This window comes from Neoarius graeffei, chromosome 15, assembly GCF_027579695.1.
Source record: "Neoarius graeffei isolate fNeoGra1 chromosome 15, fNeoGra1.pri, whole genome shotgun sequence".
Classification (NCBI taxonomy): Eukaryota; Metazoa; Chordata; class Actinopteri; order Siluriformes; family Ariidae; genus Neoarius; species Neoarius graeffei.
This window is the reverse complement of record NC_083583.1, coordinates 23,071,522-23,085,362: the sequence shown is the minus strand read 5'-3', so window position 1 is coordinate 23,085,362 and position 13,841 is coordinate 23,071,522. Positions and strand designations below refer to the sequence as shown.

At 44.6% G+C, this 13,841-nt stretch overlaps 2 protein-coding genes across 2 annotated transcripts in view; one reads left to right on the top strand and one right to left on the bottom strand.

Moving 5' to 3' along the window:
* Positions 1–9,747, bottom strand: part of tbce (tubulin folding cofactor E) — a 37,387-nt gene extending 27,640 nt beyond the window's left edge. The window contains exon 1 of the mRNA XM_060941041.1: positions 9,638–9,747. The gene's annotated coding sequence lies outside the window, so the exon portion shown is untranslated. The remainder of the gene's footprint in view (positions 1–9,637) is intronic.
* A 220-nt stretch (positions 9,748–9,967) lies between these two features.
* Positions 9,968–13,841, top strand: part of rbm34 (RNA binding motif protein 34) — a 29,316-nt gene continuing 25,442 nt past the window's right edge. The window contains exon 1 of the mRNA XM_060941039.1: positions 9,968–10,201. Within this exon, the coding sequence (XP_060797022.1) occupies positions 10,176–10,201 (26 nt within the window). The 5' untranslated portion in view covers positions 9,968–10,175. The remainder of the gene's footprint in view (positions 10,202–13,841) is intronic.

The window sequence follows — 13,841 nt, the reverse complement described above, 5'->3', positions numbered from 1 at the left end:
GAAGAAGCTGTGGAAGGTTTTTCGCGGGGACGCATGCCCCCGCCCCCCTTGGCCGCTGGCGCGAGGGCCCGTCGAGGCCGCTTGCGGCTTTAATTAGGGCCCGAGCCCTATGGGCGAAGGCCCTATTGTTCTTGTAAGAGTTCACTATTATTCTTCTTCTTCCGTCTTCTTCTTCTTCTTCTTCTTCCGTCTTCTTCTTCTTCTTCTTTATTTTTCTCCGCTGTTGGGCCATTTTCGGGGCACTTGCCATGGGCGAAAACGCGCGAAATTTGGCGCCACTTCCGAGAATTGCCACCGCTACTCAGAACCAAAAGCCCACACTTGGCCGGGGCTCAGGGCCTCTATAGCGCCCCCTAAGTCGTTGTGATTTTGGCATCCCGCATTAAGGTGCCTGGTTGCCATATAGTTTGTAGTAGTGGCATGCCATTTGGTATGCATATGTATCTCACTAAGCCGGACAAAAATGTAATGCCAATGCATTAGCCACACCCAACAGGAAGTGAGGTAATTTCACTTTTGTGCGAAATGCATGGCCACGAAGACGGCGCAACTCCTCCTAGACCGTTCATAGGAATGTCACCAAAATTGATACCCATCATCTACAGACATGGCTGACAAAAGTTACTAAATACGTTTCACGTAGGATAAACCGTTCAGAAGTTATACGTCAATCAATTTTCACTTCAAAATTTTACATGCTTAAAAATTCATAACAAATCTAATTGCTCAACACTGCTCATACTTCACACGCTAATCACTCATTGGGCTTCTGACATGTTACCCAATTTCTGTGATATTTCGCCACTGGGGGCGCTATTTTTGGGCAAAAAATCCAATCTTTCCTCAAATTTGGTCAAACTTCACGGCCACCCTCTTTCTACCTCCCATGTCATGTATACCACATTTTGGGAATTTTCGTCCATGGGGGGCGCTGTTTTTGGCCGACGCATTTTCTCCAAAACGGGTTTTTGGTAAATAGTTCCATAATGCTTTTCCTTCACACCACTACCTTGTGATAGTGCGTTGCTGTTGTGGACACTTATTTTTCCATCTCATAATCACTCATGTACAGCATAGCGCCACCTACTGACATGGGAAAAACCAAAAAATTTATTCTTCAAAAATCTATATCTCATCTTCTGTTTACTCAATTGTCATCAAACTTCATACGCGAACTCTTCATAGCTCACCTGACATGTACGCCAAATTTTGTGCAGTTTCGCCCCTGGGGGTGCTGGTTATGGCAGAAATGATATTGCAGCTTCTGATTTGTCAAACTTGGCAAGCAAACTCTTTACAAGACCCTTTTTGGGGCGCTTGCCATGGTCGACATCGCACGAAATTTGGCTCCTTTTTCTTAGACTCCCACCGCTACTGAGAACCAGAAGCCCAGATCCAGGCGGGCCTCAGGGCCTCTATAGCGCCCCCTAACTCATTGTGATTTTGGCCTCCCGCATTAAGGTGCCTGGTTGCCATGTAGTTTGTAGTAGTGGCATGCCTTTTGGTACGCATATGTATCTCACTAAGCCGGACAAAAATGTAATGCCAATGCATTAGCCACGCCCAACAGGAAGTGAGGTAATTTCACTTTTGTGCGAAATGCATGGCGACGAAGACGGCGCAACTCCTCCTAGACCGTTCATAGGAATGTCACCAAAATTGATACACATCATCTACAGACACGGCTGACAAAAATTCCTAAATACGTTTCATGTAGAATAAACCGTTCAGAAGTTATACGTCAATCAATTTTCAATGCAAAATTTTACATGCTTAAAAATTCATAACATATCTTCAAATTGCTCAAAACTGCTCATACTTCACACGCAAATCACTCATTGGGCATCTGACATGTTACCCAATTTCTGTGATATTTCGCCACTGGGGGCGCTATTTTTGGGCAAAAAATCCAATCTTTCCTCAAATTTGGTCAAACTTCACGGCCACCCTCGTACTACCTCCCATGTCATGTACACCACATTTTGGGAATTTTCGTCCATGGGGGGCGCTGTTTTTGGCCAACGCAATTGCTCCGAAACAGGTTTTTGGTAAATAATTCCATAATGCTTCTCCTTCACACCACTACCTTCTGATAGTACGTTGCTGTTGTAGACACTTATTTTTCCAACTCATAATCGCTCATGTGCAGCATAGCGCCACCTACTGACATGGGAGAAACCAAAAAATTTATTCTTCAAAAATCAATATCTCATCTTCTATTTTCTCAATCTTGATCAAACTTGATAGGCACACTCTTAACAGGTCACCTGACATATGTGCCAAATTTTGTGAACTTTTGCCACTGGGGGCGCTGTTTTCAGGCAACAATTTATATCTCGGCTTCTGATTGGTCAAACTTGATAAAACTTTACAAAACAACTCTTCATAGGTCCCTTGACATGTATACCAAATTTGGTGAACTTTCTCCACTGGGGGCGCTCATTGCGCTGTAGCAGTTGCAGGAGAGGTGTTTACAATCATGAGGCACCAGGAGTATGTTGTTTTGGTTGCCTTAAAAACACATGACTTGTGGGGAATGGGTAGGCAGTCGGGAGCAAGTGTTGTAGCGTTACATACAGACTAATAGATGTCTAACAGAAGACAATCCTATGTAGCTTTAGCTTGGTGACTGATGAGGTAAATACATTAATTTGGTTGGGAAGCCATGGCATAAAATGTTCTGTCCATGACAACATCTCAGCGCACCGTGTACTCTGTGTCCAATTCTGTGCTTTGTCACCATTGTGGGAGTAATGTCTCTTGCCAAAGAAGCTGTGGAAGGTATTTCGCAGGGACGCATGCCCCCGCCTCCCTTGGCCGCTGGCGCGAGGGCCCGTCGAGGCCGCTTGCGGCTTTAATTCGTAATTCTTCTTCTTCCGGGTTTGCGGTGTTTACAGATCCCAGCGTGCTCTCGGGGCGTGTGTGGGCATGTGAGGACACTCCTCCTCACCAATCAGTGCACAGGGGAGTGTCTGCTCACGCCCCCAGCCTCACTCGGCACGGTTTGGCTCGCTTCAGCCCCACTCCAAAACCGTGCGAGTTTTAGGGGCTAAGCAGGGCTGAAGCGAGCTGAGTCGTGCTGTTTTTTGGTAGTCGAAACGCGAGCCGTGTCGGGCTGAAGTGAGCTGAAGCGAGCTGAAAAAGGGTAGTGGAAAAGGGCCATTAGATGCACACTGCACTTTTCAATGTGTTCCAGACAGTGCGTTGTTCCTGCAAATATGTTGTAACTTGCGCTTGTATAGTTACAATAAAATGTCATGGATAATTAGAATTACATTGTTTTGACTCAGTTTGTCCCATGAATTATCACTATCATCTGATGTACATACAACTCGGATTTTAAGATGCATAATGCGTTTACATTTTTCAGTGAACTATGTAGAATATCGCAATATAATCGCAGTATCGTATCGTGATGCGTATCGTATCGTGAGGTCCTTGGCAATACCCACCCCTAATAGACACCCACCTCTGTTCAGTGGTGGTCGTTCCAGGTTGACAAAAATGAACGATCCTCTCTGGCTAAGATGTCTGCCAGTTTTCTGGAAGTCCTCTCATACTCCCACACCAGTCGAAGGGAACTCATCCCTATTGATACTCCCTATTAGACAGACAGAACTGAGGATGCCTTTCAGATGAGAGGCAAAACGTTTTCAAGCAAGTCCAGTTGCTCTCTTCTACCAACCACAGATTACTATGTACCTGGATGACTGAGTATCTTCACAGATATGTTTCTACGCACTTTGGGATGAGTTCCCTTCGACTGGTGCGGGAGTATGAGAGGACTTCCAGAAAACTGGCAGACATCTTAGCCAGAGAGGATCGTTCATTTTTGTCAACCTGGAACGACCATCACTGAACAGAGGTGGGTGTCTATGGCATCTTTTATCAGCCACCTACAATGCAGCCATCAGCATTCTGATTCGGATTCTATGATGATCCATGAGAGGATAAATACTGGATACTCCCTATTAGACAGACAGAACTGAGGATGCCTTTCGGACGAGAGGCGAAACGTCTTCAAGACTTTTCAAGCAAGTCCAGCTGCTCTCTTCTACCAACCACAGATCATATGGGTATTTTGTACTTGCGTCTTCTTTTCTTCTCTTGTGAATCTTTGTATTGTCCTGTCATCCAATTTTAATAAAAAGTAATACAAGACACGGTTTTATTTTGAATTCCTATTCCACGTAGATCCATCATTTTTTTGTCCGCTAATGTACACTTTTTTTGGGGGGGAGGGGGGTTGCTCAAAAGTCTACTCTTTGTAGACTCATGATAATGATGAAAATTATGGATGACCCCTTACTACATAGTGCAGCATACATGAACAACATTAAGATGATAGTCTTTTTTACGTCTTACTTATACAAATATCCTGGACAATATATAGAACATGATTAATGAATAAATGACAACAATAACGGTTTACACGATGGCCTCAGCACAACTATATTAAATCACCGAGAAATGACGAATGGAAAAGCGTTTGGATTTCTGATCTGTCTGGACTGGCCTCCAGTCAGTCAGTCATTTTATAATTGTACGTTGCATTTGTACTGGAAAGTCAGGATATCCATGTTCCCAGTCAGAAACGTCAACTGGAGTGCCCCTGAAGTCGGATTTCCCACTCGGACCATCAGAGGAACCTCACCAACACAAATCCAAGATGGCTGCTGTGCGCATCAACAGTGTCAGAGCTGTATTACTGTTTATTAACACGTATTCTTATTTGTATCTCATTAAGACAGTCGTACACACAGTCCAACTTCTATCTGTGGACATTGCTACAGTGTTTGCGTGCTTAAAATACAGAATAACGCACTGTGATCAACAACGGATAACTCGTATAGATCTATCTAATCGCTGGTACTGATTTTCCGACTTCTTGTATTGGAACTTGGTCGACTCAGTTGTGAGGTCATTCCCAGCTCAGACTTCTGACTCTCTTCTGTGGGCTCCTGGGGGTGGAGCTTTGTGAACATGGGTGGGAATGGGGGCGGCGTCAAATACACCTACTTAACTGTTAAATCTTATGTAATGCCACTACAAGCGGGGAAATTGTGGCCTAATGGTTAGAGAAGCAACTTTAGGGCCAAAAGGTTGCCGGTTTGATTCCCTGGACCAGCAGGAATGGCCGAAGTGTCCTTGAGCAAGGCACCTAACTCCCAACTGCTCCAGGTATGTTGTACGTCACTCTGGATTCAGGGATGAGAATGAAAAATATTTTAAAAGTCTGAAAAAAGCCAGGGGTTGGGGACCGCAGACACCCAGCGGGGCCCAGGGGGCGGGAGCTAATGATTTTTGGCTATTTCTTTTATTTTTTTTTACCCCAAAACCATTAATTTTATCAGCAAAAAGTTGCAATTTATTTGGAAATAAAATTCCCCTTCTTGGTGGACTACCAGGTGAAAATGATTAATATGGTACAAGAGACTTGTTTTTAATCAATTCACATTTGATGATGGGGTGGCACGGTGGTGTAGTGGTTAGCGCTGTCGCCTCACAGCAAGAAGGTCCGGGTTCGAGCCCCGTGGCCGGCGAGGGCCTTTCTGTGTGGAGTTTGCATGTTCTCCCCGTGTCCGCGTGGGTTTCCTCCGGGTGCTCCGGTTTCCCCCACAGTCCAAAGACATGCAGGTTAGGTTAACTGGTGACTCTAAATTGAGCGTAGGTGTGAATGTGAGTGTGAATGGTTGTCTGTGTCTATGTGTCAGCCCTGTGATGACCTGGCGACTTGTCCAGGGTGTACCCCGCCTTTCGCCCGTAGTCAGCTGGGATAGGCTCCAGCTTGCCTGCGACCCTGTAGAACAGGATAAAGCGGCTAGAGATAATGAGATGAGATGAGACATTTGATGATTTCAAAAAAAAAAATATCAATGCACCTTTTAATATCAACGAGCTCTACAGTATTATCTCATCTCATCATCTGTAGCCACTTTATCCTGTTCTACAGGGTCGCAGGCAAGCTGGAGCCTATCCCAGCTGACTACGGGCGAAAGGCGGGGTACACCCTGGACAAGTCGCCAGGTCATCACAGGGCTGACACAGACACAGACAACCATTCACACTCACATTCACACCTACGGTCAATTTAGAGTCACCAGTTAACCTAACCTGCACGTCTTTGGACTGTGGGGGAAACCGGAGCACCCGGAGGAAACCCACACAGAAAGGCCCCCACTGGCCACTGGGCTGGAACCCAGAACCTTCTTGCTGTGAGGAGACAATGCACCACCACCATGCCGCCGTTTATTTATAGTGGGGATGATAATTCAAAAATTTAAGTACATTTTGTATTTATAGGAAGAATAATACATATTTAGGCACTGCTTCAAAACAGAGTATGAACAACTGCTGAAAAAGTTAATGCCTTGCTGTTTTAGCCAGCTTTAACTTTTTCTGCAGTTTGTGCTACAGTACAGTAGCTCTTCTGTGGGGCTGGACCATATGGGCAAGCGTTCATGCCTAATAGATAGATAAATAGATAGATTCTTTATTGTCATTGCACATTACTATACAACGAAACACTGTTTGAGGGCTCAGATCACAGCCGCAAGCAGCAGTATAAATTGCAGTATGTAATTATTCAATGTAGCCAAACACAGTAAGGTGCAGAGTGAGAGTCCAAGCCAGGCCTCCAGCAGAGCTTTTACAGCCCTGGGGAAGAAGCTATTTTGGTGTCTTGCTGTTTGGGACTTTATGATCCTAAGCCTGCCAGAGGGAAGGGTGTCAGAAAGACATTGTCCGGGGTGAGTGCAGTCAGTCCTAATCTTTGGGGCTCTGTTTCTCAGCCTGGCAGAGTAGATCTGTTCCAGGGATTGGAGAGGGGTACCAATGATTTTAGATGCAGTCCTGATGATCCGCTGCAGATCTTTCCTCTCCTCTGAGGTGCAGCTGGAAAACCACACTATGCATCCATAGCTCAGAACATTTTGTATGGTGCACTGGTAGAAGTTGTTGCCAATCGATGAATCTTCGACACCCATGACCTTGTCACCGGTTCACCGGTTGGCCTTCCCTGGACCACTTTTGGTAGGAACTAACCACTGCATACTGGGAACACCCCACAAGACGTGCTGTTTTGGAGATGCTCAAACCCAGCCATCTAACCATCACAATGTGGCCCTTGTCAAAGTCACTCAGATCCTTACACTTGCCCATTTTTCCTGCTTCCAACACATCAACTTCAAGAACTGACTATTCTCTTAATATATCCCACCCCTTGACAGGCACCAGGATAATGAGATCATTAATATTATACACTTCACCTGTCAGTGGTTTTAATGTTATGTTACATACAGTGCTCAGCGTAAATGAGTGCACCCCCTTTGAAAAGTAACATTTTAAACAATCTCAGTGAACACAAACAATTTCCAAAATGTTGACAAGACAAAGGTTTAATATAACATCTGTTTAACTTATAACGGGAAAGTACATTTTTTTCAGTGTTACTCAAATTAGGGTGGTGCAAAAATGAGTACACCCCACAACAAAAACTACTACATCTAGTACTTTGTATGGCCTCCATGATTTTTAATGGCAGCACCAAGTCTTCTAGGCATGGAATGAACAAGTTGGAGACATTCTTCAACAATGACCTCTTTTAGTGACTGGATGCTGGATGGAGAGTGATGCTCAACTTGTCTCTTCAGAATTCCCCAAAGAAAATAATTTCTTTCCACCACAAAGGTGAAGGCTACAAGAAGATCAGCAAAGCTTTACTTATCAGTCAGAATACTGTAGCAAAAGTGGTACAAAAATTTAAGAAAGATGGAACTGCAACCATCTCACAGAGATGTCCAGGTCGTCCACGGAAGTTAACACCTCGACAGGAGCGTCTTCTGGTGAGAAGCGTTGAAGAAAATCGGCATGCAAGTTCACTGCAGTTATCTAAAGAAGTAGAAAGCCAAACTGGGGTGACTATTTCCCATGACACAATACGGCGTATACTGCAGAGGAATGGCATGCATGGATGCCGTCCACGAAAGAAGCCTCTCCTAAAGCCCAGGCACAAAAAAGCCCGCATAGAGTTTGCCAGGGCCCATGCTGACAAAGATGAAGACTACTGGGCCTCTATACTCTGGAGTGATGAGACCAAGATAAATGTTTTTGGAACTGATGGCTTCAAAACTGTATGGCGTCGCAAAGGTGAGGAATACAAAGAAAAATGCATGGTACCTACAGTGAAACATGGTGGTGGCAGTATCCTTATGTGGGGCTGCATGAGTGCTGCTGGTGTCGGGGAGCTGCATTTCATTGATGGCATCATGAATTCACAGATGTATTGCTCTATACTGAAAGAGAAGATGCTACCATCACTCCGTGCCCTTGGTCGTTGTGCACTTTTCCAACATGACTAAACATGCATCTAAGGCCACCGTTGGATTTCTGAAGAAGAACAGGGTGAAATGCCGCTTTTCCACTACCAACGCGGCTGAGTTGGGCTGAGTCGGGCTGAGTGGGGCTGTTGGAGTTGCATTTCGACTACAACCGCGCTAAACCGTGCTGGCTGGAAGTGGGTGGACTTAGCGAAAGTGGGTGGACGTCACGTGATGTCGTTAGGCGGCGCAAACAGTGACATCAGTGACCTTTTAAGCGGTAGTCTCACGACCCGGATAGTAAACAATAAACATGGAGGACATGGAGTTGTTAGTGTTGCTGGTCTTGGTGCTGTGGCTTGTTGTCACCGACAACGCCAACAGATACTGGCAAGAGCGTATAGATGAGGCGAGGCGCATAAGGCTTCAGAAATTCTCGTAATTCGTAATTCTTCTTCTTCTGGGTTTGCGGTGTTTACAGATCCCAGCGTGCTCGCAGGGCGTGTGTGGGCGTGTGAGGACACTCCTCCTCACCAATCAGTGCACAGGGGAGTGTCTGCTCACGCCCCAGCCTCACTCGGCTCGGTTTGGCTCGCTTCAGCCCCACTCCAAAACCGTGCGACTTTTGGGTGCTGAGTAGGGCTGAAGCGAGCTGAGTCGTGCTGCTCTAAGGTAGTCGAAACGCGAGCCGCGTCAGGCTGAAGTGAGCTGAAAAAGGGTAGTGGAAAAGGGCCAAAAGTGATTCAGTGGCCAAGTATGTCTCCTGATCTGAACCCAATCGAACACCTATGGGGAATTCTGAAGAGACAAGTTGAGCATCACTCTCCATCCAGCATCCAGTCACTAAAAGAGGTCATTGTTGAAGAATGGAAAAAGATTGATGTTGCAAAATGTCTCCAACTTGTTCATTCCATGCCTAGAAGACTTGGTGCTGTCATTAAAAATCATGGAGGCCATACAAAGTACTAGATGGAGTAGTTTTTGTTGTGGGGTGTACTCATTTACGCTAAGCACTGTATATAGGTTTAACACAACAGAAAAGCAACGTTTCGCTAATTCGGCACTATTTTTAAACCTTAATTCTTCTCTGAGTATATGAAAATGTACAGCAATTATTTCTGTCAGCCAAAAATCTAATGTAAACGAATGAAAACTTGCTGTAGCCCGCTTCAGCGAGCTCTCTGACTCACTCAGAGCAGCTACACTGCTAACTGCTTTAGCATCAAGGTGTTTATTAAGTTTACCGCAATGTCTCTCAGACCAAACCCAAATGCGTATATTTATATATATTACACAAGAGAAAGCAAATGAAATCATACCTTGAATTAGCTTCTTTCTGTGTTTTTATACACTCCACTCTGACTTGCGTCTCTTTCATCAGTTACGGTACACCTCTCCCAATGCGAACTAGTGCCCACAATATCACGGTCCGTCAAAACACACCCACATCGGAACTATTATACGATGCTACATTTTTTTTCTTACAGTTTGTACTCAAACTTAACAACTTAGTATGTTGTTGTAATGTTTATTTTAACAGTTATTTGTTTGTTATAATACAGCTAGGCTAAATACTTAACCAGAACTTAATTGTTTGAGCCCCGGAACGTAGGCTCGAAGCTTTTGTTTTCCGAGGGAAAGGAAAAGTGATGCACACTGATGGAAACGTGTTTTGGGGAAGTGTAGCGATAAAGGAGTTGGTTTTTTTTTTAAGTTTTGTTGGTGTAATACAAAAGTAAAGGGCGAATTGCTTTCTCGTTTTATTAATCAGTAATGATGTGTTTATAAATCATATTAATGTGCAAAAAAAATCAATAAGTAGTTCTCAGACAACCCGGGAATTAAAAAAAAAAAACCATGAAGAAGAAGCATGCTGCAAAGAGGTTTGGCACTGATGTATACTAATTTACATACAGACTCAAAAGTAAATCATTTATACTTTTTGTGATGGTGTACCTGTGCTCTTTTTATCAGATCTTAAATTGTGTTTTTTAAAGTGTTGTTTACATACACTCACTGGCCACTTTAATAGGAACTTGTTCTTGATTGTAAGATTCCTGTTCTTGGCTGGTAGGAGTGGAACCCAATGTGCTCTTCTGCTGTTGTATGCTGAGATGCTTTTCTGCTCACCACGGTTGTAAAGAGTGGCTATTTCTCGAAGTCGGACATCCGGGTCACTGGTCATGTGACTTCCATGACAACCCAGCCGCCATATTGGTTTAGGTGAAAGGGAGGGAGAAGCCTATTTGTGTATTGTAGCAATTTAGTTCAAATTTGAGAGTTTTTTTAATGCTATTAGCATGCCTAAAGGGTGTTGTGTAGCAGGCTGTACAGCCAATTCAATAAAAAAATGAAGGTTTAAAGTTTCATATGATACCATTATCGGGTAAAAGGAGAGAAAAATGGTTGAGGGCTGTAAACAGGTGTGAAGTGAGAGCTGATGGATCTGTTAACTATGGAAAGTTATGGGAACCCAAATCTAACTATACATGTGTATGTAGTCGTCATTTCATCAATGGTAAGTGAAGAAAAGAATTTATAATAGACATGAGTTTTTAGTGATAGTAACAGCTCTGTTATTGTATGAGTTAATTGCCGACAAATGAGCAGTAATAGAGGGCTCCGAGATGATGCTAAAAATAGTAACACTGCGGTCTGCGAGGCCATCTTGGAAGTCACTCGCTCCAGAGCGCTCAGTACACATCAGCTATTTGCATTCACCGATTCGTTTCCGTGTTAGAGGGCTTAGAAGCTTGGATTTTTTTAAGAATTTAGACATCTGAAGTGATGGAGCACTACTGTGAAAGTTTGGATAAGCAGGCACAGGAGCGTTATGCTGAGAAGGTACGTTTCATTGGGAATGTAGATCCATACACTGTTAGTGAGAAGGAATGGAAAGCTGACCCCAGCTTGTTGCCACATGTGACATACATCGATCTTGTGAACTATCTAGTGTTTCACCCAAGTCCATTTTGTGAACTAAAGGATTTCCAGAACTACAAGAGTATGGAAGCATACAATAGATTTGTGTCCGGTTGGGTCTGCGATGTGTCGGTGTTATAACTCTCATCTCATCTCATTATCTCTAGCCGCTTTATCCTGTTCTACAGGGTCGCAGGCAAGCTGGAGCCTATCCCAGCTGACTACGGGCGAAAGGCGGGGTACACCCTGGACAAGTCGCCAGGTCATCACAGGGCTGACACATAGACACAGACAACCATTCACACTCACATTCACACCTACGGTCAATTTAGAGTCACCAGTTAACCTAACCTGCATGTCTTTGGACTGTGGGGGAAACCGGAGCACCCGGAGGAAATCCACGCGGACACGGGGAGAACATGCAAACTCCACACAGAAAGGCCCTCGCCGGCCACAGGGCTCGAACCCGGACCTTCTTGCTGTGAGGCGACAGCGCTAACCACTACACCACCGTGCCGCCGGTGTTATAACTATTATAATTATTATCAATTATTTTAGTCAGTGAATAAAATGTAGGCCTAGTATGTAACTTGTACTAACAGCATGTGTACATAAACATTACTAGGCCTAGATCTTAAATGCCATTTGATGCAACAATGCACTGCAGTAGACATAAGCTACCTAATGTGACAAATATATTCATTAATCATTGCTGAAAGTACATAGAAAAGATAATAGTTTGTATCACATTTATTTTAGTAACTATGAAATTCAAGACAATTTAACCTACCTGTCACAAAGTGATCAGAACAAATCCGGATACAGTCTAGTTGTCCTAAATTTGATCGGTTGATAGCAGCCAGCCACTGTCGTCTCCTCCGCTCGCTTTTCTCCTGTGCTGCAATTCCCTGGTTAGTCACGACTTTAGGGAGTCTGTGGAAGCTTTTGCCACCCTTTTCCCCCCGGCTACTACAGCCAACAATGACACACGTATTCGGCATTGTCACCCCTTTTTGCTTCGCTGAACAACAATGCACTGACACAGCCTGACCCAGGCGACCTTTGACTTCCAATATGGCTGCCGCTGGGTTCGCGCTGACCTCGAAGCACTCTATAGGTGAATTTGCCACAATAAACATTCTGAAAACTTGCTGAAGCTTCATAATATAAATCTGTCTGCAAAAACCCATAAGTCGCCATTGTTTTGACACCTGTCCCGCCCTTGCTTGTACGGACATAACTCCAGTCCAACAACACTGATTTTCAATTTATAACGAGCTAGATCCTCAGCAGCTAAACTATCTTGATACTGGTAGGACATTCTATGAGTATATTAAGCTAAAACTAACAAAATCTTACTAAAACACTGAACACTAACAAAGTTGGGTAAAACATGTTTTCACCTAGTCAAATATGGCGCCTGTTGTCATGTGTTCGTGACGTCACGCCGACTACAAGAATGAGTTACTATATCCTTCCTGGCAGCTCGAACCAATGTGTGGTGGGTTCCCCCCCCCAAAAGCCTCTTAACGCTAAGAGCATCTTAACTAGGAGAGAGTGAGTGTTCATTGTGCTGCTTGCTCTACCATTTAACGATGATCTTTGTGCTACGATGGTTTTGGGAAACTCAGTACTGGCCATTTTCCTCTGACCTCTCTTATCAACAAGGTGTTTCCACCCACAGAACTGTCACTCACTCAATGTTATGTTTTTCACACCATTCTGTGTAAACTCGAGAGACTGTGGTGTGTGAAACCCCCAGGAGATCAGCAGTTTCTGAAATACTCAAACCAGTTCATCTGGCTCAACCCAACACCGATGCCACTCACAAAGGTCACAATTTTTCCCGTTCTGATGTTTGAAGTGAACGTTAACTGAGGGCCCGTTTACACGAGGACGCTGTCGGGTAAAAACGACTAAATATTTTATCGGAAGTGCCTTTCGTCTACACGGGGACGGCGTTTTCGAGGCTGAAAAACGGAAAAAATTGAAAACGCCTTCCAGAGTGGATAAGTTAAAAACAGCCCCGTCTAAACTACCCAATACGCGAAACTCTGCTCGGATCTGCTCACGTCGGATACGCGTTTACGTCATAGTAAGAGCATGTGTGGCAGCGTGGGCGTGGTCAAGCACCGGTCTGTGACAGGAGGGTGGAGTCAGGGAAGGCAAGTGGCAGAATCACTACACCTGATGTCAATTAACCTGTGTTTGTGTGTCTTCCCAGTGACCGCGCCCTATTTAAAGAGGGAGAGCAGAGAAGCTCATCCCCAAGCTAGACGCCGGTTGCGTGTGTGTCTGTTGGTTTAAAAATATTGTTAGACTGAAAAGTGTGGCAATAAAGCCTATTTGTAAACCTGATCTCTGTCCTGCCGTCCTCTGTGCTCCACCCACTCATATAGAACGGCTACAGCATGTCTGATTACATCGATCCAACGGACCTTCAAGCTGTTCTGGCAACCTCACGAGTAGCCATAGCCAGAGTAGTCAAAGTTTTCGCGGCGCAGATGTGCAGATCAGACAAGACGGAAGACGTTGCGCATGCGTGCAGACATAGCGGAGGTCTTTCACAGCACCACCTGGCCGCCTGGCATGCACATCCAA